The sequence below is a fragment of the Ranitomeya variabilis genome, chromosome 1 (genome assembly GCF_051348905.1).
Source record: "Ranitomeya variabilis isolate aRanVar5 chromosome 1, aRanVar5.hap1, whole genome shotgun sequence".
Taxonomy (NCBI): Eukaryota; Metazoa; Chordata; class Amphibia; order Anura; family Dendrobatidae; genus Ranitomeya; species Ranitomeya variabilis.
The window spans coordinates 680,544,484-680,571,878 of NC_135232.1; the positions used below are offsets into that span (position 1 = coordinate 680,544,484).

At 42.2% G+C, this 27,395-nt stretch overlaps 1 protein-coding gene across 2 annotated transcripts in view; it reads left to right on the forward strand.

The window, feature by feature from the left end:
* Positions 1 to 27,395, forward strand: part of LRRC9 (leucine rich repeat containing 9) — a 327,268-nt gene that overhangs the window by 117,591 nt on the left and 182,282 nt on the right. For both annotated transcript variants that reach the window (XM_077265244.1, XM_077265252.1), the window contains exons 21-25: positions 9,034 to 9,211; positions 16,025 to 16,245; positions 16,966 to 17,088; positions 17,812 to 17,942; positions 21,950 to 22,058. In XM_077265244.1, coding sequence (XP_077121359.1) covers positions 9,034 to 9,211; positions 16,025 to 16,245; positions 16,966 to 17,088; positions 17,812 to 17,942; positions 21,950 to 22,058 — 762 coding nt within the window. The remainder of the gene's footprint in view (positions 1 to 9,033; positions 9,212 to 16,024; positions 16,246 to 16,965; positions 17,089 to 17,811; positions 17,943 to 21,949; positions 22,059 to 27,395) is intronic.

Genomic DNA, 27,395 nt, shown 5'->3' on the forward strand with positions numbered 1-27,395 from the left:
GAGATTTTCATCCAGGATATCTCTGTACTTGGCCGCATTCATGTTTCCTTCAATGGCAACCAGTTGTCCTGTCCCTGCAGCTGAAAAACACCCCCATAGCATGATGCTGCCATCACCATGTTTCACTGTTGGGATTGTATTGGGCAGGTGATGAGCAGTGCCTGGCTCACTCCACACATACCGCTTAGAATCATCACCAACTAGATATATCTTCATCTCATCAAACCAGAAAATCTTATTTCTCATGGTCTGAGAGTCCTTCATGTGTTTTTTAGCATACTCTATGTGGGCTTTCATATCTCTTGCACTGAGGAGAGGCTTCCGTTGGGCCACTCTGCCATAAAGGCCACACTGGTGGAGGGCTGCAGTGATAGTTGACTTTGTGGAACTTTCTCCCAACTCACCAACTGCATCTCTGGAGCTCAGCCACAGTGATCTTGGGGTTCTTCTTTACCTCTCTCACCAAGGTTCTTCTCCCACGATTGCTCAGTTTGGCTGGACGGCCAGGTCTAGGAAGACTTCTGGTGGTCCCAAACTTCTTCCATTTAAGGATTATGGAGGCCACTGTGCTCTTAGGATCCTTGAGTACTGCAGAAATTCTTTTGTAACCTCGGCCGGATCTGTTCCTTGCCACAATTCTGTCTCTGAGCTCCTTGGCCAGTTCCTTTGACCTCATGATTCTCATTTGGTCTGACATGCACTGTGAGCTGTGAGGTCTTATATAGACAGGTGTGTGCCTTTACAAATCAAGTCCTATCAGTTTCATTAAACACAACTGGACGCCAATAAAGGAGTAGAACATCTCAAGGAGGATCACAAGGAAATGGACAGCATGTGACTTAAATATGAGTGTCTGAGCAAAGGGTCTGAATGCTTATGACCATGTGATATTTCAGTTTTTCTTTTTTAATAAATATGCAAAAATTTCTACATTTCTGTTTTTTTCCAGTCAAGATGGGGTGCAGAGTGTACATTAACCCCTTTCTGACATCGGACGTACTATCCCGTCGAGGTGGGGTGGGCCCGTATGACCACCGACGGGATAGTGCGATCGGCGGCGCTCATGGGGGGAGCGCGGCCGATCGCGGCCGGGTGTCAGCTGACTATTGCAGCTGACAAACGGCACTATGTGCCCGGAGCGGTCACGGACCGCCCCCGGCACATTAACCCCCTGCACACCGCGATCAAACATGATCGCGGTGTGCCGACGGTACAGGGATGCATCGTGCAGGGAGGGGGCTCCCTGCGGGCTTCCCTGAGACCCCCGGAGCAACGCGATGTGATCGCGTTGCTCCGAGGGTCTCCTACCTCCTTCCTCGCTGCAGGTCCCGGATCCAAGATGGCCGCGGCATCCGGGTCCTGCAGGGAGGGAGGTGGCTTACCGAGTGCCTGCTCAGAGCAGGCGCTGGTAAGCCTGCAGTGCTCTAAGTCAGATCGGTGATCTGACAGAGTGCTGTGCAAACTGTCAGATCACCGATCTGTGATGTCCCCCCCTGGGACAAAGTAACAAAGTTTAAAAAAAAAATTTCCACATGTGTAAAAAAAAATAAAAAATAAAAATCCTAAATAAAGAAAAAAAATATACAGTGGGGCAAAAAAGTATTTAGTCAGTCAGCAATAGTGCAAGTTCCACCACTTAAAAAGATGAGAGGCGTCTGTAATTTACATCATAGGTAGACCTCAACTATGGGAGACAAACTGAGACAAAAAAATCCAGAAAATCACATTGTCTGTTTTTTTATCATTTTATTTGCATATTATGGTGGAAAATAAGTATTTGGTCAGAAACAAAATTTCATCTCAATACTTTGTAATATATCCTTTGTTGGCAATGACAGAGGTCAAACGTTTTCTGTAAGTCTTCACAAGGTTGCCACACACTGTTGTTGGTATGTTGGCCCATTCCTCCATGCAGATCTCCTCTAGAGCAGTGATGTTTTTGGCTTTTCCCTTGGCAACACGGACTTTCAACTCCCTCCAAAGGTTTTCTATAGGGTTGAGATCTGGAGACTGGCTAGGCCACTCCAGGACCTTGAAATGCTTCTTACGAATCCACTCCTTCGTTGCCCTGGCGGTGTGCTTTGGATCATTGTCATGTTGAAAGACCCAGCCACGTTTCATCTTCAATGCCCTTGCTGATGGAAGGAGGTTTGCACTCAAAATCTCACGATACATGGCCCCATTCATTCTTTCATGTACCCGGATCAGTCGTCCTGGCCCCTTTGCAGAGAAACAGCCCCAAAGCATGATGTTTCCACCACCATGCTTTACAGTAGGTATGGTGTTTGATGGATGCAACTCAGTATTCTTTTTCCTCCAAACACGACAAGTTGTGTTTCTACCAAACAGTTCCAGTTTGGTTTCATCAGACCATAGGACATTCTCCCAAAACTCCTCTGGATCATCCAAATGCTCTCTAGCAAACTTCAGACGGGCCCGGACATGTACTGGCTTAAGCAGTGGGACACGTCTGGCACTGCAGGATCTGAGTCCATGGTGGAGTAGTGTGTTACTTATGGTAGGCCTTGTTACATTGGTCCCAGCTCTCTGCAGTTCATTCACTAGGTCCCCCCGCGTGGTTCTGGGATTTTTACTCACCGTTCTTGTGATCATTCTGACCCCACGGGGTGGGATTTTGCGTGGAGCCCCAGATCGAGGGAGATTATCAGTGGTCTTGAATGTCTTCCATTTTCTAATTATTGCTCCCACTGTTGATTTCTTCACTCCAAGCTGGTTGGCTATTGCAGATTCAGTCTTCCCAGCCTGGTGCAGGGCTACAATTTTGTTTCTGGTGTCCTTTGACAGCTCTTTGGTCTTCACCATAGTGGAGTTTGTAGTCAGACTGTTTGAGGGTGTGCACAGGTGTCTTTTTATACTGATAACAAGTTTAAACAGGTGCCATTACTACAGGTAATGAGTGGAGGAAAGAGGAGACTCTTAAAGAAGAAGTTACAGGTCTGTGAGAGCCAGAAATCTTGATTGTTTGTTTCTGACCAAATACTTATTTTCCACCATAATATGCAAATAAAATGATAAAAAAACAGACAATGTGATTTTCTGGATTTTTTTGTCTCAGTTTGTCTCCCATAGTTGAGGTCTACCTATGATGTAAATTACAGACGCCTCTCATCTTTTTAAGTGGTGGAACTTGCACTATTGCTGACTGACTAAATACTTTTTTGCCCCACTGTATATATATTATTCCCATAAATACATTTCTTTATCTAAATAAAAAAAACAAACAATAAAAGTACACATTTAGTATCGCCGCGTCCGTAACGACCCGACCTATAAAACTATATCACTAGTTAACCCCTTCAGTGAGCACCGTAGGGGGGGAAAAAAAAAAAACGAGGCAAAAAACAACGCTTTATTATCATACCGCCGAACAAAAAGTGGAATAACACGCGATCAAAAAGACGGATATAAATAACCATGGTACCGCTGAAAACGTCATCTTGTCCCGCAAAAAACGAGCCGCCATACAGCATCATCAGCGAAAAAATAAAAAAGTTATAGTCCTCAGAATAAAGCGATGCCAAAATAATTATTTATTCTATAAAATAGTTTTTATCGTATAAAAGCGCCAAAACATAAAAAAAATGATATAAATGATGTATCGCTGTAATCGTACTGAACCGAAGAATAAAACTGCTTTATCAATTTTACCAAACGTGGAACGGTATAAACGCCTCCCCCAAAAGAAATTCATGAATAGCTGTTTTTTTGTCATTCTGCCTCACAAAAATCGGAATAAAAAGCAATCAAAAACTGTCACGTGTCCGAAAATGTTACCATTAAAAACGTCAACTCGTCCCGCAAAAATCAAGACCTCACATGACTCTGTGGACCAAAATATGGAAAAATTATAGGTCTCAAAATGTGGAGACGCAAAAACTTTTTTGCTATAAAAAGCGTCTTTTAGTGTGTGACGGCTGCCAATCATAAAAATCTGCAATAAAAAATGCTATAAAAGAAAATCAAACCCCCCTTCATCACCCCCTTAGCTAGGGAAAAATAATAAAATTTAAAAAAATGTATTTATTTCCATTTTCCCGTTAGGGTTAGGGTTAGGGCTAGGGTTAGGGCTAGGGTTAGGGTTGGGACTAGGGTTAGGGCTAGGGTTAGGGCTAGGGTTGGGGCTAAAGATAGGGTTAGGGCTGGGGCTAAAGTTAGGGTTAGGGTTTGGATTACATTTACGGTTGGGATTAGGGTTGGGATTAGAGTTAGGGGAGTGGTTAGGGTTACCGTTGGGATTAGGGTTAGGGGTGTGTTTGGATTAGGGTTTCAGTTAGAATTGGGGTGTTTCCACTGTTTAGGCACATCAGGGGCGCTCCAAACGCGACATGGCGTCCGATCTCAATTCCAGCCAATTCTGCATTGAAAAAGTAAAACAGTGCTCCTTCCCTTCCGAGCTTTCCCATGCGCCCAAACAGGGGTTTACCCCAACATATGGGGCATCAGCGTACTCGGGACAAATTGGACAACAACTTTTGGGGTCCAAGTTCTCTTGCTACCCTTGGGAAAATATAAATTTGGGGGGCTAAAAATCATTTTTGTGGGAAAAAAAAAAGATTTTTTATTTTCACGGCTCTGCGTTGTAAACTTTAGTGAAACACTTGGGGGTTCAAAGTTCTCACAACACATAAGTTCCTTGGGAGGTCTAGTTTCCAATATGGGGTCACTTTTGGGGGTTTCTACTGTTTGAGTACATCAGGGGCTCTGCAAATGCAACGTGAAGCCTGCAGACCAATCCATCTAAGTCTGCGTTCCAAATGGCGCTCCTTCCCTTCCGAGCTCTGCCATGCGCCAAAACAGTGGTTCCCCCCCACATATGGAGTATCAGCGTACTCAGGACAAATTGGACAACAACTTTTGGGGTCCAAGTTATCCTGTTACCCTTGGGAAAATACAAAACTGGGGGCTGAAAAATAATTTTTGTGGAAAAAAATGTTTTTTATTTTCACGGCTCTGCGTTATAAACTGTAGTGAAACACTTGGGGGTTCAAAGTTCTCACAACACATCTAGATAAGTTCCTTGGGAGGTCTAGTTTCCAATATGGGGTCACTTGTGGGGGGTTTCTACTGTTTGGGTACATCAGGGGCTCTGCAAATGCAATGTGACGACTGCAAACCAATCCATCTAAGTCTGCATTCCAAATGGCGCTCCTTCCCTTCCGAGCTCTGCCATGCGGCTAAACAGTGGTTCCCCCCCACATATGGGGTATCAGCGTACTCAGGACAAATTGGACAACAACTTTTGGGGTCCAATTTATCCTGTTACCCCTGTGAAAATACAAAACGGGGGGCTAAAATATCATTTTTGCGAAAAAAAAAAGGAATTTTTATTTTTACGGCTCTGCATTATAAACTGTAGTGAAACACTTGGGGGATCAAAGCTCTCAAAACACATCTAGATAAGTTCCTTAGGGGGTCTACTTTCCAAAATGGTGTCACTTGTGGGGGGGTTTAATGTTTAGGCACATCAGGGGCTCTCCAAACGCAACATGGCGTCCCATCTTAATTCCAGTCAATTTTGCATTGAAAAGTCAAATGGCGCTCCTTCCCTTCCGAGCTCTGCCATGTGCCCAAACAGTCGTTTACCCCCACATATGGGGTATCGTCGTATTCAGGACAAATTGCACAACAACTTTTGTGGTCTAATTTCTTCTCTTACCCTTGGGAAAATTAAAAAATGGAGGCAAAAAGATAATTTTTGTGAAAAAATATGATTTTTTATTTTTACGGCTCTGCATTATAAACTTCTGTGAAGCACTTGTTGGGTCAAAGTGCTCACCACACATCTATATAAGTTCCTTAAGGGGTCTACTTTCCAAAATGGTGTCACTTGTGGGGGGTTTCAATGTTTAGGCAACATCAAGGGCTCTCCAAACGCAACATGGCGTCCCATCTTAATTCCAGTCAATTTTGAATTGAAAAGTCAAATGGCGCTCCTTCCCTTCCGAGCTCTGCTATGCGCCCAAACAGTGGTTTACCCCCACATATGGGGTATCGGCGTACTCAGGACAAATTGCACAACAACTTTTGTGGTCCAATTTCTTCTCTTACCCTTGGGAAAATAAAAAATTAGGGGCGAAAATATAATTTTTGTGAAAAAATATGATTTTTTATTTTTACGGCTCTGCATTATAAACTTCTGTGAAGCACTTGGTGGGTCAAAGTGCTCACCACACATCTAGATGAGTTCCTTAGGGGGTCTACTTTCCAAAATGGTGTCACTTGTGGGGGGTTTCAATGTTTAGGCACATCAGGGGCTCTCCAAGCATAACATGGCGTTCCATCTCAATTCCAGTCAATTTTGCATTGAAAAGTCAAATGGCGCTCCTTCCCTTCCGAGCTCTGCGGTGCGCCCAAACAGTGGTTTACCCCCACATATGGGGTATCAGCGTACTCAGCACAAATTGTACAACAACTTTTGGGGTCCATTTTCTCCTGTTACCCTTGGTAAAATAAAACAAATTGGAGCTGAAATAAATTTTGTGTAAAAAAAAAAATGTAAATGTTAATTTTTATTTAAACATTCCAAAAATTCCTGTGAAACACCTGAAGGGTTAATAAATTTCTTGAATGTGGTTTTGAGCACCTTGAGGGGTGCAGTTTTTAGAATGGTGTCACACTTGGGTATTTTCTGTCATATAGACCCCTCAAAATAACTTCAAATGAGATGTGGTCCCTAAAAAAAAAATGTTGTTGTAAAAATGAGAAATTACTGGTCAAATTTTAACCCTTATAACTCCCTAACAAAAAAAAAATGTGGTTCCTAAATTGTGCTGATGTAAAGTAGACATGTGGGAAATGTTACCTATTAAGTATTTTGTGTGACATATCTCTGTGATTTAAGGGCATAAAAATTCATAGTTGGAAAATTGTGAAATTTTCTAAATTTTCGCCAAATTTCCATTTTTTCACAAATAAACACAAGTTATATCGAAGAAATTTTACCACTATCATGAAGTACAATATGTCACGAGAAAACAGTGTCAGAATCGCCAAGATCCATTGAAGCGTTCCAGAGTTATAACCTCATAAAGGGACAGTGGTCAGAATTGTAAAAATTGGCCCGGTCATTAACGTGCAAACCACCCTTGGGGTTGAAGGGGTTAATGGGAAAAAAATTAACTTTTTTGAATTTACCAAATGGCTGCAATGAAACAAAGAGTGAAAAATTTTAAGGGGTCTGATTACTTTCCGTACCCACTGTACATAGAATACATGGAAAGTATACATAATGGAGTCAGTGAATTTTTGGAGGAGATGGAGAATCATACAGTAGGTAACTTTTGTTACATGTAACACATGTAACGGTTGGTCTTGCCAATAAACTATATTCTTCATGCAAATTATTTTAGTGCTGTGACATACATGCAGCTCACATTGAAGTGCGAGATTTTGGTGTGTGTGGGGGTGTTGTTATTATATCTCCTATAAAACAAAAAGCCTCAGAAAAGTGTCATCATGAGCTTTAGGAAAAAAAATGATGCAAGAAACTTGTGCTCACTGCAGTAATGTAGAACTCAGGTGTGCTAGTACAATGTGCTTGAAAAGAAGAATACCAGCTTTAAAAAAAACTTAAAAATGCAGTGAAATCTGCAGTGCGACCGAGCCCCCTTCTCTCAGCCGAACTTGTGAAAAGTTGATTATGATGGTGCAGCAGACCTGGTTTTCAGAGACTGATGGGATTTCACTAATTACTATGGGGGGCATAAAGGTTGTAGCTCGTGCAGAAGAGAGAGGGTAAGGACTGTTCATAAAAGCAAAATCACTGGACTAATTAATGGACTCTTCTTCATCGAGCTATGAACTTCTGTATACAGAGCAGATCAAGTCCTGCACCCTCTTCATGTGATCCTCTCTGCTTCTCAGTGACCTGAGATGGATTTGGCATAACAGCAGGCAGTGGACAGAAAATTACAGATCGTAGAACACCTAGTGGCTGGCACTTTAGGGCATTTTTACAGGGGTAAAACAACATTTTCTCTAAATAAAGGGCTTTATTCATCAATATCGGCGTTGTTCACACTGGTCTTAATGATGGGCCATGCTGGAGTCAGACTTTCCTCTTCGTGAGTCTGTAGCATCTGACAAGTGGCATGCACCTCCGCACGCTACACTAGACACCTGAGATTTGTGGCTTAGCGAATGCCACAGCTAGTCATGAATTCGACGAGCTGTGGCATCCCGGCCTTCCATGGTCCCTTCCTACCCCCACGCTGACTATTTTGTCGTAGCTGGGAGAAACTAGAGTGAAAACTACAGAAGTTGTAGAATTTTGCTGCAACTCTTTGAGTTACGCCTAAAATTTGCAACTATTCAAAGATTTTACCCCAGAATTCTGTTGTGAAAGCTTTGATGAATTGGGCCCATAGTGTACAACTTTGTTATTTAATACACTGTTATTTAATACACTCAAATGGAGATGTTTAATAAAGCCACATTGACCTTTTAAACCTTTGAAAAAAATCGCAACAACTTTTATATGGAATTGATGTGAATTCGAAAACGTAATACTGAAACTTATTTGTTAGGAACCATTCTGCCGGTTATAAAGAATGTACAATTTCCTTACTAAATAACATCTATTAATTTTTCCGTTGCTCTGTACTGAAACATAAATTGGATTCCTTACAACAGAAAATATATATATATTTTTTTCCACTTAAATATCTCCGCAACATGACATGACATAATCTGCAGTCTGAAAACACAGCTCCCCAAGGTAAAAGTTTCACCAAGCTGCAATATGACTGATCATGTGCAATCATGTAATGTTCCCATAACGAAAGGTTAAGAGCTTGCTTGTCAGGTTGCATTTCATCCAGCCGTACCAAAAATGGCTGGAAGTAAGATGAATCTTATGTGATAACCATAGTGTTCATCTCTGCAGATATTAGGAAGGGCACATTTATAACCCTTCCAACAGCAATCAGGATTTGTTGCTTTTTAACCCTGTAAAATCATTTTGAAATACATAATTTTGCTTTCAATTCAGTAAATTCTGCATTTTCCCTCCAGATTACATCAGTGAATTTTGATGGGCAGAATCTCTTTCGAATCACAAATTTAGACAAGCTGGAAAACCTTTGTTGGGCATCTTTCAGTAACAATTATCTAACAAGAATTGAAGGTCTGGAAAATTGTGTGAAGATAGAAGAGTTATGTCTAGATGGAAACTGCATCACAAAACTGGAAGGTAACCTGGACACTTTATGGTTACGTTCTGCATGAAGGTCTTATGGTATAATACCAATATAATACCAAATGACCTCAAAGGGAACCTGTTGTGTCCCGAAATGCTACTAACCTGCAGATATAGGGTGAATCTGCAGGTTCAAGGGGTTATTACATTTTTTTGACTATGGGTTGAAGATCTAACAGCCAAGTAGTTGCTAACTACCTGCTTGTTGTGCCAACGCCAATCTCCGCCAGCACTAAGCGATCACAGACCTGCGGTCAGTTCAGCAGCTTTTGGTGATGTAACATCAACAGAGCAACAGCTACTCATCCGCTCTGCTCTGTCTTTGGGATGTTACTGCAGACATCATAATAATTGACATCCAGCTCCCCACTGCCTAACTGGGGAGTCTGGCTGTCCATGAGTATGGTGCCGACAGTCACGCCCATCGACAGAGTAGCCCAGAAGAATAGCTACTCTGTTGATGTGATGCAGCTGGCAGGAGTAGTCGGTGACTGTTCTGTGCTGGGTTGAACAGGCAGGTAGTTGCCTCTGTTAGCAACTTCCTGGCTGTTGGGTTTTAGACCCGAAGTAAAAATGTCTTGGGTAACCCCTTTTAATAGCGTTACAATGCTGTCCAGCTACATTACTGAAAGTGCAGCTACTGGGAAAAAATGAACCTTATTGGTCCCAGTAGCCTCTGGCTTTCAGTCATAGAAGCGTGCTGGTGAGGATACAGTCATTGCCCATTGTGAGCAGCAGCTATAAGCATTCCCTGGCACGTTGACCTCTCGCTAAGCACTGATGAGCACACCTTCGATCAAAGTGACAGGGCGTGCTTAGAGCTGCCCCTCACCATGTACTGTCAGTCAATGAAGCCACTCCAGCATGACTAAAAGCCTCTGGCACACACACAAAGCGCTGTCTCTGCCTCTCTCTCCACCTCAGAGATGCTCTGTAGGGCAAACTTAAAATTAGAGAACTAGAGGTTCTCCAGTTTCCAGAAAAAGAACCCAACATGCTCGAACATATCAAACGGAGTAGAAATTCACCTTCCACGGTTAAAGCATCGGGTCACCGCTGCTGCTTGTGTCTCAGTGTTTTGCCAACAATGGCGACGTTACATCAATAGCTTCCATCACCCCGCTGCAGCCAATCACTTTGTTTAGCAGCACGAACTGCTGAGCTCAGTGATTGACCACAGCAGTGATGCACACTGTCGCCTTTGAAGTTGCCACTGCAGCCAAAAGACTGAGACCGAAGTAGCGACGGGGAGTCGGTGCGGGACGCGGGGAGGGGGGTACATGCTGTTTGTTATTTGGGGAATTTTAAAGTGAAAACCGCAGGCAGTTATGGGTAAGAGCATCATGGAGTTATGACCTGGTGGCATCTCACTTAGGGATAGAGAGTATATATATAAATACCTCACTTGGGGGATCTACTATGTCTCTGCTGATATGACTACTTGGGCCTTATGGACTTTACTATTGCACTGTTAATAATTTACTTGAACCCAGCTGCTATACTGTTGGTGTTGCACTCTTGTTGCATCTATGTCTCTGGTTAAAACGCTGTCTTGATATTGATGTTATTACTATTTTTGTAAGTGTCATCTTATATTTATTGATAATAATAAATTGAATTGATTCCTTTTATTCTTTGGCTGATTCATTACTCCATTCTTTGCATGTTTAGAAATTGGTGAGAGTTTATCCATGGCTAATGCAACTGGTGGTTTGGGTACTCAGGTCTAGAGCCACTTTTTATAAAATGTCTTCTGTTCCTGAGATTTTGTATTATCTTCTGATCCTTGTCTACTATCACAATGTCTGGTTGGTTAGCCAACACCTGCTTATCTATCTAGGTGTTGAAGTCCCACAGAAATTTAGCCCTTTCATTCTCCACCACTTTCTCTGGGGTCTGCCACTTGGACTTAGGGGGACTTAGCCCATATGCTGTGCAGATGTTCCTGTATACAATTCCTGCTATTTGGTTATGGCGTTCCGTATACATTGCATTTTGCATCCTGCCACTATGTGTTGGACGGTTTCTGAGGTTTCTTTGCATAGTCTGCACCTTGGGTCTTGTCTTGCGTGATATATTCCTGTTTCTATGGATCTGGTACTTAGTGCTTACTCTTGTGCCGATGTGATTAGTGCCTCTGTGCTGTCTCAGAGCCTTTGGTAGGATTTCTCCATGTCAGCCCCCTCCATTATCTGTCGATGGTACATCCCACGCATCAGCTTGTCTTGCCTTGGCTCTTCCTGTTCCTGTTCTACATTTATCCACCATAAAAAATGAATCTTATAGAAAACTGTACAGGATACTAGTGTTGCGCCAATTAACCATTGAATGTTAGACCAATATACAAATACATGGATGGATAAATAAGGTGCAAGTGCTGTGCTTAAAAGGTCAGACTGTAAGACCTAACACAAAATGATAGGCATAATAAGTAATATAAGGTGCAAGTGCACACACACACACCTGGTTGGATAATCACACACAGCAGTCCGGAACCCCGATGCACGTTTCGGGTATAGCTTCTTCAATAGGGGGAATATTATGTGTCACGGAGAAAGGTCGGGCTATTTAAGTGTCAAACCACCAATGACAGCATAAAGCGGCACTCTCGATGGTTGAAGCACAAAGCCGGAAATCCAGGCTGCGGTGTCTGACATCACGCGTCGCCGCCCACACCAGACGCGTCACAGTGGAGGCGGGGGGGCAAGAAGCCAGGGAGGACGCATCGCCAGGGAGATCCAGCAAAGCGTCACCACAGGGAGCGCACAGCATACCAGGTGATAGTGTATGTGGGATAAACGCCACAGACATTCACAGGTAAACACTGATACACAAATGAAATACTATACAAGTGAATATATAAAAAAAAAAAAGAAAAACAAATGTAGAGCGATACAGTGAATATGTAGAGCATATTAACGTGATGGACAAAAAATGAATAAAGAGAATACTAAATTGAAAAAATTATATAAATCAATAAATAAAAAAATAATATAAATAAGTAATAAAATGAAAAAAGTGCGATAAATACGGTATATATTACATACTATTATTTTGCATATCACAAATAGTGAATGACATACAGATTCAGTAAAGTGCCAAGTGCAAAGAATATCAATGAATCAATAAAAAATAAATATTATATAAACATTATTGAATAGTAAAATACATTATAGCATTATATGCATCAGTACTTAACACAAATTAATATCAGGGTCTCCCAGAGCAAGTAAATAATCACGAAAGCCACGATCCCACAAGAGCTCGAATCTGAAAAATTCAAAACAGTGTTAAAATCTTGATAAAACAAATGATACACCTACAAAGAAAAAAGAAATTAAAGAAAGGGAGCAAAACTAATAACCTCATTTAAACTTTTGGGTTTTATAGTATCCAACTTAAAAATCCATCTTGTCTCAATTTGGGCCAAGTTCTTCTTCTAGTTACCTCCCCGACTGTCAATATGGACCCGATCAATACCGATAACTTTGAGAAGGCTCGCATCACAATTTTGCACATTCTTAAAATTTAGAAAGAAGGAATATAAACCAGCTCACCCGTGATGCATAAACCAAACCTCGGGAGCACGGACCCGCTGTGTCCAGGCGTATAAAGTCCAAAAAAGAAGAGAATGTCCAGCTTCACCGAATCCGTAATCATGATTAAGGGAGCTTAGTCTCCAGAAACGCGTTGAGATTCTTACCCATGTGGTTCGTGCTGAAGTCTGTATCCTCTATGCTTAAAGTTTGTGAATAAAACTTTTTTTACGGATTCGGTGAAGCTGGACATTCTCTTCTTTTTTGGACATTCTTAAAATGTTTAGGTATCGGTTTCAATGTAGAAACATCGGTAATATCAGCAGCTTTTTTTATATCTCGAACATGTTCGCGCACCCTCACCTTTATTTGTCTTGATGTGAGGCCTATATACACAAGTTTGCAGGGGCACATAGCATAATTATATGACGCCAATTGTGTTGCATGTAATGTGTTGTGTAATTACATACTCCTTCTGACCATCACTAGATGTGAAATCAACTGCACGCAGCATATTCGGACAGGCAATACAATTTTGGCAAGGGAAGAACCCCCATTTGGGGCCCTTGAACCAAATGATGTTTCAATCTTTGGTCCACTATAATTACTATGAACTAGGAGATCTCTCAAGTTAGGGGATCTCCTATAGGTGACTGATGGAACTTCCATAATTGAATTTGCAAGAGTACGGTCATTTTTCAGTATCGGCCAATACCTCTGTAAAACATCTTTAAGTTGTCGCCATCTGTTGTTATAAGTGGATATGAATCTCACTTTAGATTCTGTTGATGCTTTCTTCTTTTTTGATTGAAGGAGATCACTCCTATTGGAATTAGTAGCTCTCTTTAATCCTCTTTTAATGCATCTGTTAGAATATCCCCTTTCTTTAAATCTTAAAGATAGCTCTTGCACCTGTGTATGGAAAGTGTCATCGTTAGAAAAAATTCTACGAGTTCTCAAAAATTGTCCTGTTGGTATGTTCTCAATAAGGGGGGATGGGTGTGAAGAACAGGCGTGCAATACAGAATTCACAGCCGTCGTTTTCCTAAATACTCGAGTAGTAATCAATCCATCTTCTCCTTTTGAAATGAGAGTATCCAAAAAATCAATTGAACTCTTGACTCATCTTATGCGTAATTTTGATATTGAATTCATTATTATTGAGTGTTTGTATGAATTCCAACAAATTGTCCTCAGTACCTTGCCAAACCAATAGTATATAGTCGATATACTGAATCCAAAACAAAACCTTCTCAATTTGGGCCACTGGATTTGTGAAAAAAAATGATTCTCTCCCACAACCCCAGGAAGACTTTGGCATAAGAGGGGGCAAAAGCCGCCCCCCATAGCGGTCCCCTGGAGTTGCAGGTATGGAACATCCTTAAACAAAAAATAGTTATGCTTCAAGGCAAAATCGAAAAGAATGAGTAGAAAAGAAGTCAACTCTGAATCCAAATTAGTCATGGACAAAAAAATCCTCACAGCCTCAATACCATCAGAATGTCTGATTGAGGTATATAAAGATTCTATATCTAATGCTACCAGCCACATATCGTCATCTAATAAGATGTTTTCAATCTTGTTCAATACATCACTTGTGTCCCGAACATATGATGGCAGAGTTTCTACAATAGGTTTCAAGTAATGATCTAAATACTTACCAATATTCTCGCATAAGCTCCCATTTCCAGACACTATCGGTCGACCAGATGGTGTTGTCATACTTTTGTGCACTTTTGGTAGTAGATATAGACATTCTGGTAAAAGGCCATTCTTGACTGAACCAGAAATAATACCATCCTGGTATTCTTTATCCAAAATATTTCTAAGCTGTTCCTGAAAATTCAAAGTAGGATTGAGGGTATGTGCACACGTTCAGGATTTCTTGCAGAAATTTCCTGACAAAAACCGGACATTTCTGCCAGAAATCCGCATGCGTTTTTTTTGCGTTTTTTCCCAATGCATTAAATAGCGGGAAAAACGCGAAAAATCCGCAAAATTAATGAACATGCTGCTTTTTTTTTACCGCGATACGTTTTTTTCATGTGCACAAAAATTGCAGAATGCATTCTAAATGATAGGATGCATATGTATGCGTTTTTATCGCAAAAAAAGACATGAAAAATCCTGAACGTGTGCACATAGCCTGAAGGTAAGTCTGTTATAACATTCGGTATAACGCAATTGGCGGAATGCTTCTCTTTCGTATAAATTGATTGGCCATATTACAATGTTTCCGCCTTTGTCGGCCGGTTTTATAACAACATTTTTCATCTTCTGTAAGTCCTGTAAAGCTTTCCTTTGTTCCAACGAAAGATTATCGTTGGATATATTACCTGAAATTTTACGAAACTCGTCAGTGACAAGCTTCACAAAAAGTTTAATATTTGGATGACTCTCATGTTTATAGAGGTAGGCTCTACAGTCTGCCTTGTTGGTGGTTGTGTACGTTAACCACTACGCTATAACAGCCACCTAAGGTAGGTATTATAGTGTTAGGAGCCTTGGTATATAATTTCATTTTTTAATTTTTTCCACAGGGCAGAGCCGGGATTTGAACCCTCATCTCCCTTGTCGTAGGCTGTGTACTTAACCATTACACTATACCCTCCACTATATATATTATATATATACTTTTTTAAAACTTTTTTATTATAATACTTATTCCTGTTAAGGACTGTGGATTTGGTTGCTTATACAATATACTGTTATAGGTTGGGCTTCTCAGGCGTACTAACATAGCAGGCATGTGGGCCTTCAGAAGTTGATGGCAACCCAGGGGAAGAACTAGGGCATGAGCATTGGAATCAAACACCCCATGCCCTCTTCACCCAGGTCCTAACCTTTTGAGTGTCTGATCAGTTACTCTTAGGGGCTAGCTGTGTATTGCAGCCGGCGCCCACCAGAGTAAGGGTGCACATCAGTCGTAAACATATGGTGGATGTCAGGGATTAAAAACCGATCAAACTGGATATCTACTAAAACAGTAGAGCGCCACTTGGAATGTATAGTAATGTGCTCACCCAACTAATGAGCCGCGTACTGGTCACACATGCTCAGACATAGAAATGGCTTCCTGTCCTGCTTGTTGGGGAAGGATCAGAACCTCTGCAGGACGTGCGGAATAGCAGGGACAGTAAGAAGGGATTATATTGATATCGGCAAGAGGAGGATTCTATCTGTAGGCCACACTAGCAGCACAGATTAGCTTCAGCTCCAAGGGGGACACGTGAAAATGAGGAACATTTTTCTTTTTATTCCTATTTTCTAGGGCTCTCAAAGCTAGTGAAGCTCCGGCACTTGAGCATTAATAGGAACCAACTTACAAGTTTCAACAGAGAAGTTATTGATAATCTGTCTCATCTTCACTTTCTGTCTGCCGAGAACAATCACATCAGCTCACTGGCAGGCCTGCAGAGAGCCAGCTCCTTAATAGAACTGTATTTGAGCAATAACCAAATCTGCAACAACCAAGAAATCTACCACCTTAAGGTAAAATTGTTCCGATAATGCTGCTCATTAGTATTCAATAATAAAAAGAACTCATGCATCATAACCGTAGCATTTTAAAGATATATGTCGAATTCAAATACTGCTAACATTAGTGCTGGACAACAATGTGGACACGTCGTGCAGCATAGAGACGAGAGGAGGGGGTGTAAAAACACCAAAAGATGACTGAAAAGTCCATAAAGAATGTAAAATATCAATCCTTTATTATACAAAATACAAAAGCAGGTATGGGAAAACAGTGGGCAATTCCACATAAAACCAAGTGCACGCAGAAGGACCCACAGGACCGGTGAGACAGAGGAATCCTTCTGAGCCTTCACCCTCAGAAGGTCAAATTACTGCGCAGAGGCGAGGACGTCGCTGATCCACGCAGGTGCAAGATATCTTGGCTGGTGTCTGATTTCAGCAGACCGAGGGAGGCACCAATAATAAGTGCATTCTCCTGCTCACTGCACTTAACTCATGTGCATACCACAAAAACTGGGGATTTATAAAGATTTAGGCAACGGACTGACAATATAAAGGTACTATTAAGTTCAACTCTCTCTGGGCTACATGCACGTATGATTAATTTGGGAATGGGGAGGGTCAAACTTACTGACAGATATACCCCAGCCCTGAAGGACTAAAAGGACAAAAGGCACAAAAAAAGTAATTTCTCCTGTCCATAACTTACATGTGTCACATTTTTCTTATTAGGGCTTGAGCAACCTTGTGATTTTGGACTTGTACAGTAATCCAATATCGGTGAATCATGACAACTATCGATTGTTTGTCATCTTTCATCTCTCGTCTCTGAAAGCTCTGGACGGATCCGCAGTGGTAAGCAGTATGTAATGTGTGGCCATTCATCATATTATAGGGGCATATGTGCTCCTATACCATTATAGTTAGTGTTGCTGTTTCTTCTCGGCCAGTCATAGCGTTTGTTTCTGCTGAATGTACGAATTTATTTCAATGAGTGGATATATCCTAAGTGATGTGACCTGTTACTTCTAGTCCCACCATTATGTATCTTTCGATCATTTATTAGCATGGGCCTTTATGTAAAGTGATTTTTTGTTGCTACCCCCTTATCCCATCCCAAGTAGTACCCAAATAATAGTGCAGTAAAATGTGCAAGTAACAGTATCATTCATTGACCAAATAAAGGATCCAGAAACCTGTGATTATACAGTATATAGCCATTTAAGTAGAGAGAATGCAAATCGATTCACAATACCCAGTCCATCAGCCACGTCAGTAATCCGTGACTGCTTTACGGGATCCATGTGATCTGACCTCATCCACGGCTCTTTTGATTAGCTGGCCTGGTGTGATATTATGCTTGTCACACCGCAATGATGATGATGTCGCCCCAGGCCGGCTAATCAAAAGAAGAGCAGCGGATGATGTCTCAACGATCCCGTCCAGAGACTACTGATTGCTGATGAGGCTGATGGACCGGGAATCGATTCTACATACAATGCCTTAATAACCGGACCATACCTTTAACCTCCGCTAGCTTCTATTTTCATGTTTTTGTTTTTTTTTTAACTTCTAAAGGACCCAGTGGAATGTGAAAACGCCAAGGATACTTTTGGCGGCCGGCTCAGTTCTGATATGGTTGCAGAACAAATCGGACATCAAAATTTTACTGAACTGCAAGAATTAAATTGGAGAGCCTCATCCATAAGGTATAATTCTGCTATATACACTACATAGTACACAAATTAGCAGTTTACTACAGCAAGAAAACGTACTGTAAATTTTTGTTCTTTTTTTCCTTGTGTAATCTTAAAAGCGACGTGGCTTCAAACGGGCCAACAAAATCAGCGTAATACTATGTCAGAGCCTATTGCTCTACTAGTGCACAATGAGAAGGCCTGTGGTACGTGTGACACATCAATACATTGTACATTAAAGGGTGATTCACACAATAGTAAGTTGTCCCCTATCCATAGAATAGGAAATGACTTACTGATCGTTGGGGGTCTCACCACTGGGAGAATGGCAATAAGGCTCTGTATATTGTTATCAAGGCTCTTCAGAGCCCTGGGGTCTTGAATGGCGATGTGCATGCTCAACCTCTGCTCCATTCATTGTCTATGGGACTGCTGTAAATAACAGAGTACAGCACTCACCTATTTCCAACAGTCCCATAGGCAATGAATGGAGCGTGCACACCTTCATTCAAGACAGGGCTCTGCAGAGCCTGGCTACCAGGATTCAGACCTCCAGTGATCAGTAAATTATTCCCTAACCTCAAATACAGAGGATAAATTACTATTTTGGGAAGGAGTACAGAGCAGAAATGCCTATCGCCAGTAAATGTCCCTCTCCATGTGTTGGGTCTGTATAAATAGTGCACACTTTAGCTTTTACATCATGAGCGTGCAGACCCCATATCTTTTGATGCTTTTTACAGTCTTGATGATAGAAATAACGATGATGAATAATTCACAGTCTCTATGAATAAGCTTTTATGAATATTTTATCATCAGAAATATATTCCCAAACCTGTGGGATGGTAATACACAGCATAGGAATTCAACATAAACCCACACATCATAAGGATCTTTCCACTATATACCTGATGTTCAGTTATCCTCACTAGACCCAAGAAATAATAAAAAGTAATCATTGTATTTTAACTACTGATTTTCCAAAAGAGGTCAGTGTCATGGATGTGAACCGAAACAGAAAGAGCTCCTGCATAACGTTCAGAAAATGCAATAAAAATGCAGCAATTCTACCACGTTCCCATGATGATTTTGGTTTATTTTTTTCTGCTGCATATTTTCATGTGCAAACTAATGCACATACAGAAAGTGAGATAAAACAGGATCCACCATTCACAGCAGGTGATGTCACAGCTCACCTCCTCCTGTACAACCTCTATATACAGTAGATAACACAGGATTTACTGTTTACAATAGGTGATGTATAGAGCGGAGGGTCAGTGAGTGCTCTAGTACGCTAGCCGAAGCCTCATGGACCAGGGCACATCTGACCGAATGCCTGCTCTCCTTTACCTTGGGCGTAATACTACTCAGAGAACACAGGGTGAGGGTAAAATAGTGTGGCAGTGCTTTATTGAACCACAAAATGGCAAATAATTTGTAGAACAATCCCAGCAAAATACTCAAGATGGTGCAAAATTACAGAGTCTCACCCTTCCACTGACTCGCCGGGATAAGAGCACCTGTGATTTCAGAGCTTCCACAGCCGACTACCTCACCTGTGGCAGGGACATAGAGGAGGTAACAACAAGCTTAGGAAGCAGACAGTCCATTGAGGTGTTAGTCTAATCTGTGTCCCTTGTGATGGAGCCATGATGTTCTGGCAGCTGTCCTGTAGAGTGTTCCTAGCTGTGGTTTTGTAAAGATTCTCTGGTTCTTTGGATCTCTTGGCTTTCTGGATGTATATTGTTAGAGGCATATCCCACTTATATAGCTCACAACTGTTGTCCTTCAAGCCAGCATCCAGGGGTCAAGAGGAAGATGTGATGAGATGAACATGCATTGTTGGACTATTTAATAAATTTGCATAGTTTTTACTCCTCTGTTTTGCAAGTCAACAAGCTAGCTGGCCTCAACAATGTGTAATCAGCATATCTGAAAATCATTGTTCAATTACCATGCATCTCTGTCATCCAGGATAACAAGCATAATATGTTACCACAAATGTTAACTTAAAAATCAATACTACAGGCTTATACAAGCAAAAGTCTATGTTTGTGTGACCAACCAAAGATCAAACACATAAATTCAAAAGTTAATATATAGATAAGTCTATAAGGGAACACTAAAATCCCACATCCTTGATATCACTGAATGAAATATCCCAGTTGTAAATCTTTATTCATTACATAGTGGAATGTGTTGAGAACAATAAAACCTAAAAATTATCAACGTAAATCACAACTAGTATCCCACGAAGATCTGGAGTTGGAATGATCCTCAAAATCAAAGTGGACAAGGAAATGATGCTCAGTAGTGTGCGTGGCCTCCATGTGCCTGTATGATCTCCCTACAATGCCTGGGCATACTCCTGATGAGGCAGCAGATGGTCTCCTGAGGGATCTCCTTCCAGATCTGGACTAAAGCATCCGCCAACTCCTGGACAGTGTGTGGTGCAATGTGACGTTGGTGGATGATGTGAGACATGATGTCCCAGATGTGTTCAATCAAGTTCAGGTCTGGGGAATGGGCGGGCCAGTACATAGCTTCAATGCCTTCATCTTGCAGGAACTGCTGACACACTCCAGCCACATGAGGTCTGGCACTATCCTGCATTAGGAGGAACCTAGGGCCAACCGCACCAGCATATAGTCTCACAAGGGGTCTGAGGATCTCATCTCTTCTTCCAAGAAATGCCACCCCCACCATTACTGACTCACTGCCAAACCGGTCATGCTGAAGGATGTTGCAGGCAGCAGATCGCTCTCCACGGCGTCTCCAGACTCTGTCATGTCATGTCACATGTGCTCAGTGTGAACCTGCTTTCATCTGTGAAGAGCACCCGGCGCCAGTGGCGAATTTGCCAATCCTGGTGTTCTGTGGCAAATGCCAAGTGTCCTGCATGGTGTTGGGCTGTGAGCACAACCCCCATCTGTGGACGTCGGGCACTCAGACCATTATCATGGAGTCAGTTTCTAACCATTTGTACAGACACATGCACATTTGTGGCCTGCTGGAGGTCATTTTGCAGGGCTCTGGCAGTGCTCCTCCTGTTCCTCCTTGTACAAAGGCTGAGATAGCGGTCCTGCTGCTGGATTGTTGCCCTCCTATGGCCCCCTTTATGTCTCCTGGTGTACTGGCCTGTCTCCTGGTAAAGCCTCCAACCTCTGGACACTACGCTGACAGACACAGCAAACATTCTTGCCACAGCTCGCATTGATGTGCCATCCTGGATGAGCTGCACTACCTGAGCCACTTGTGTGGGTTGTAGAGTCCGTCTCATGCTACCACGAGTGTGAAAGCACAACCAACATTTAAAAGTGACGAAAACATCAGCCAGAAAGCATTGGTACTGAGATATGGTCTGTTGTCCCCACCTGCACAACCACCCCTTTATTGAGTGTGTCTTGATAATTGCCAATAATTTCCATCTGTTGTCTATTTCATTTGCACAACAGCATGTGAAATTGATTGTCAAACTGTCTTGCTTCCTAAGTGGACAGTTTGATTTCACAGAAGTTTGATTTACTTGGAGTTACTGTTGTTTAAGTGTTCCCTTTATTTTTTTGAGCAGTGTATAAATAATAGGACATTTTGTGATGACACTACACTTAGGTACCGGAATTGGAAGGTGTTTTCTTGGCGGTAAAGAATGCCTCTAATGTTGTGAAGTGATGTGTACTTTTACATGAATTACTCATTTATAAATGTTTAGGTCGTGTTCTCTCATAACGTAAATACAGTTTTTAGTTGTTTTTTTTTTCTATTGCATTTTTTTGTGTAGAAAATCTGAATACACTACCCAAGGAAAGTGGATGTGATTTCATGAAAACGTGTTCACTGTGCATCCAAAGACCGTATTGAATTTTGCCCCTTTTGGTGTGTTTTTACCTTTTAGGCTCCTATGGGAAGCCTGAATAAAAAGCTTAAAAAAAACAGTTTTTAACTGCAGAATGAAATCTTTTCACACTTGGGGTTGCACCTTTACATTTTACATAAACACTTGTCTTGTGTTTTCTTAGGACGGTCGACCTTGTGCCCGCAGACCAGTTTGGGAACGTTCACACCGTGAATCTGGAGAATAACAATCTGACATCGTTCAGTGGCTTAGTCTTCCTGTCGCATGTGAAGGTGAGTGTCTATGCTACTTCTGATATGACACCTATTTCATTCATTCATTCATTTCCTTCATATACAGTACGTAACTGTATACTTTTTTTTTTTTTACAATGACTCGCTGTAGGCATTCATCCAGACTGTGGCTACTGTCGGGCATATACTTTCCGATCACCCAATAGTGTGTACAAGCTTTCAGCTAGCCAGACGCATAAGATCGCCAGCGACCAACTATTCGTTTGGCAGACTATTAGCTCTACTGACTCCACATATACATCAACGCTTGGTTCTTCTGGCAGTGGTTATCTGTCCCGAAACAAATTGATCTGTGCTGAAATTCCAACTGCCCAATCCTTCTCTCCATCCTCCCTCCAACATCATCTGTCTGGGGAGAACACATCAGATGGGTGTCAGGTTCAGCCATCTTTCATCTGTTTATAGGGGTCTTAGTTTGGTTATGCAGGTTTAACCAGTTTGCCACTAATAATCGCCATGATTATCATCAATATTGTTTTGTTTGTGAAACTTCTTTTTGACACATCTTTGTTTTTGGAGGGCATACAGTGGGGGTAATAAGGCCCCTATAGTTTAGCTATGTTGCCATTTAATAGGGTATCTGATATATTCTGGTTGGTGTATGTATAGGGTGAACATACACGTTACATTATTAATATCTCAATGGATGGCCATGAGTGCAGGACAGTAGGGCACTGGGACTGCATTGGGTGAAGTTCTGAATTATGGATCATAGATCCATACTTACATTTAGCACAGTATAATATCATGTAGCGGAGGCAAAGGGGCCCCAGAGCAAGGTCAGGAGAGGGCACTAGTCTATAGCAAATCGAGCTTCGAACCACTTATTAACTAAGCAGCCTAAGCAATAGTAATGTCACATATCAGCTTGGTGGCAGACGACCGCCATGGTTATGGCTGAAGTTACACCCATGCTAAGTATATATCCAAAAGGCTGTATACAGTTCAGTAGGCAGAGTAAGCCAAATACTGTGATTCTAGTATTCAAGAAAAAATGTTTGGCCAAAAACCTTTTACTTATGATTTAGTTTGTTTTTATTCCACCAAATACAAGACAAAAGGGGCATCCGCTACCCCTTATTAATGGGCCCAGGTAGGTGGAAGAAAACAACAATTTTACTCTCCTCCAGGATCGGCACTGTTCCTCCGTACCCAGTGCTGTGTGCCCGACTGGTCTGCTGCTCAGATCATCATCCGGTGGGGGTCTCACGTGAGCACTGCAGACAATTAGCAGTTGCTGATTGTCTGCAGTAATCCGAATTAAAGGGAACCTGTCACCCCCAAAATGGAAGTTGAGCTAAATCCACCGGCATCAGGGGCTTATCTACAGCATTCTGTAATGCTGTAGATAAGCCCCCAATGTATCCTGAAGGATGAGAAAAAGAGGTTAGATTATACTCACCCAGGGGCGTTCCCACTGCGGTCCGATCCGGTCCAGCGTCTCCCATCTTCTTACGATGACGTCCTCTTCTTGTCTTCACTCTGCGGCTCCGGCGCAGGCGTACTTTGTCTGCCCTGTTGAGGGCAGAGCAAAGTACTGCAGTGCGCAGGCTCTAAGCCTCTCTGACCTTTCCCAGCGCCTGCGCACTGCAGTACTTTGCTCTGCACTCAACAGGGCAGACAAAGTATGCCTGCGCCGGAGCCGCAGCGTGAAGACAAGTAGAGGACGTGATCGTAAGAAGATGGGAGGCCCCGGACCGCAACGCCCATCGGATCGAACCGCCCGCCCAGGTGAGTATAATCTAACATCTTTTTATTATCTTGCAGGATACATCGGGGGCTTATCTACAGCATTCCAGAATGCTGTAAATAAGCCCCTGATGCCCGTGGGCTTAGCTCAACTTCCATTTTGGGGGTGGCAGGTTCCCTTTAATTCTAGGGGATGGTGATCCCAGCAGATCAGCGTGGGATGCAGCGATGAGTATAGAGGAACAGTGCCGTTCCTGAAAGTGAGTATGTATATATAATATATTTACAGTATATTGTTGCGTTGCCAAGGTGTTTATTAACAAACCCTGTTGACCATTAGGTGCTACCATTAGCACCTAATGGTCAATAATTTTATACATTTCCAAGAGGAGTAATAGAGGAATGACACAATGCACCATTCTTATTTTATGAGGGAATGACGGTATTTACTAAAGCAGAGAGCTGCTGAGACAACTTTCTACATGAGCAGCAGATGACGGCATTCTCGGTTCAGTGATCATATACAGCAGACCCTGTCCTTGAAACGTGAACCATATAGATCTAGTTGTGACCTGATACTGACAGCGCGGGTGCATAGCATCTATATTCACTATGTAATGCTGTAAGGTATACATACATAGTTCTTTGTGCGGCCTAATAATAGCAGGTCTCTCCAGAAGCATGGTTCTTCTCCAAGACTGACGGGGCTATAAATAAGTAATATTAATATAGAGTGTGTATATCCTTTCAGCCTGACTCTGGTTAAGTGCTCTATGAATAATACAAGGCAGCGCATTCAGTCCTGCTTAATGTATGTATTTACAGTAATGTGAGTGATGTGGATGGGTTCACCGGTGCTCCATTAGAGGTAATCAAGCATATATTTAGCTCATACTGACACCTCTCACATAAAAATATAGAGTACCGGATGTACATCCTTTATACAGCTGAAGAACCCACATATTTGTGGGAATCTATGTAAATGGCATGGGAATTAATGTATTTCTACTTAAATTTTCAATCCTGAAATCAGTCCCTCAGATAACAAGCATGACAGAAAAGTATCAAAAACGGCATATTGTATTCAATAACGCATCATAAGAAAGAAAAATGTTACTAATATTAAGAATAGACATATTACAAAAGAAGGTGTCATCTGTATTTAATGCATATCAGCAACATTACTTCTCAATGATAAGTAGTCAGCCTGACTACCTCTAATTCTAGATAAGGTAAGAGAAAGGGGAGCAAGGTCAGGGGAATTTAGCCACGGAGACCATAGCTGTGATATATATACATATATATATATACATATACCGTATATACTCGAGTATAAGCCGACCCGAGTATAAGCCGACCCCCCTAATTTTGCCACAAAAAACTGGGAAAACTTATTGACTCGAGTATAAGCCTAGGGTGGAAAATGCAGCAGGTACCGGTGAATTTCAAAATTAAAAATAGATACTCCATACCGTTCATTATGGCCCCATAGATGCTCCACATAAAGCTGTGCCATATATACAATGCTCTGCACCATTGCCCCATAGATACTCCACATAAAGCTGTGCCATATATACAATGCTCTGCACCGTTGCCCCATAGCTGTGCCATATATATAATGCTCTGCACCGTTGCCCCATAGCTGTGCCATATAGTGCTCTGCACCATTGCCCCATAGCTGTGCCATATAGTGCTCTGCACCGTCCATTATTGCCCCATAGCTGTGCCATATAGTGCTCTGCACCATTGCCCCATAGCTGTGCCATATAGTGCTCTGCACCATTGCCCCATAGCTGTGCCATATAGTGCTCTGCACCATTGCCCCATAGCTGTGCCATATAGTGCTCTGCACCGTCCATTATTGCCCCATAGCTGTGCCATATAGTGCTCTGCACCATTGCCCCATAGCTGTGCCATACAGTGCTCTGCACCATTATTGCCCCATAGCTGTGCCATATAGTGCTCTGCACCATTGCCCCATAGCTGTGCCATATATATAATGCTCTGCACCATTATTGCCCCATAGCTGTGCCATATAGTGCTCTGCACCGTTGCCCCATAGCTGTGCCATATAGTGCTCTGCACCGTTGCCCCATAGCTGTGCCATATAGTGCTCTGCACCGTCCATTATTGCCCCATAGCTGTTGCTGCTGCTGCAATAAAAAAAAAAAAAAACACGTACTCACCTCTCTTGGTTGCAGCTCCTCGGCGCCATCTTCCCGGCGTCTCTCCGCACTGACTGATCAGGCAGAGGGCGGCGTGCACACTATATGCGCCATCGCGCCCTCTGCCTGAACAGTCAGAGCGGAGAGACGCCGGGAAGATGGCGCGACGCCCGGCGTGTGGAACGAGGACAGGTGAATATGTAATACTTACCTGCTCCCGGCGTCCCGCTCCTTCCCCCTGCCTGTCTTCGGTGCCGCATCCTCTTTCTCTATCAGCGGTCACCGGCACCGCTTCATTAGAGAAATGAATAGGCGGCTCCGCCCCTATGGGAGGTGGAGTCGCCTATTCATTTCTCTAATGAGCGGTCCCACATGACCGCTCAGGGGAAGAGGCTGCGGCACCCGGAGACAGTGGGACGTGCAGGGGGGGCGCCAGGATCGCCGGGACTAGGTAAGTATATGACAGTGCTCACCCGCCGACCCCACCACCGATCATGACTCGAGTATAAGCCGAGAGGGGCACTTTCAGCCCAAAAATTTGGGCTGAAAATCTCGGCTTATACTTGAGTATATACGGTATATATACTGTATATATATATATATAATACAGTACAGACCAAAAGTTTGGACACACCTTCTCATTTAAAGATATTTCTGTATTTTCATGACTATGAAAATTGTACATTCACACTGAAGGCATCAAAACTATGAATTAACACACGTGGAATTATATACTTTACAAAAAAGTGTGAAACAACTGAAATTATTTGGCATTGATGACTGCTTTGCACATTCTTGGCATTCTCTTGATGAGCTTCAAGAGGTAGTCACCGGGAATGGTTTTCACTTCACAGGTGTTCCATGTCAGGTTTAATAAGTGGTATTTCTTGCCTTATAAATGAGGTTGGGACCATCAGTTGTGTTGTGCAGAAGTCTGGTGGGTACACAGCTGATAGTCCTACTGAATAGACTGTTTGAATTTGTATTATGGCAAGAAAAAAACAGCTAAGTAAAGAAAAACGAGTGGCCATCATTACTTTAAGAAATGAAGGTCAGTCAGTCCGAAAAATTGGGAAAACTTTGAAAGTGTCACCAAGTGCAGTGGCAAAAACCGTCAAGCGCTACAAAGAAACTGGCTCACATGATGACCGCCCCAGGAAAGGAAGACCAAGAGTCACCTCTGCTTCTGAGGATAAGTTTATCCGAGTCACCAGCCTCAGAAATCGCAGGTTAACAGCAGCTCAGATTAGAGACCAGGTCAATGCCACACAGAGTTCTAGCAGCAGACACATCTCTACAACAACTGTTAAGAGGAGACTTTGTGCAGCAGGCCTTCATGGTAAAATACGAAACCTATATAGAAAAGAAATAACAATATAATGAGAAATTAAACACTATGAATACTAAAAATAACAATATTACCCCAAAAAAGTATCCAAAAGACTAAATAAAAAATGTTTAA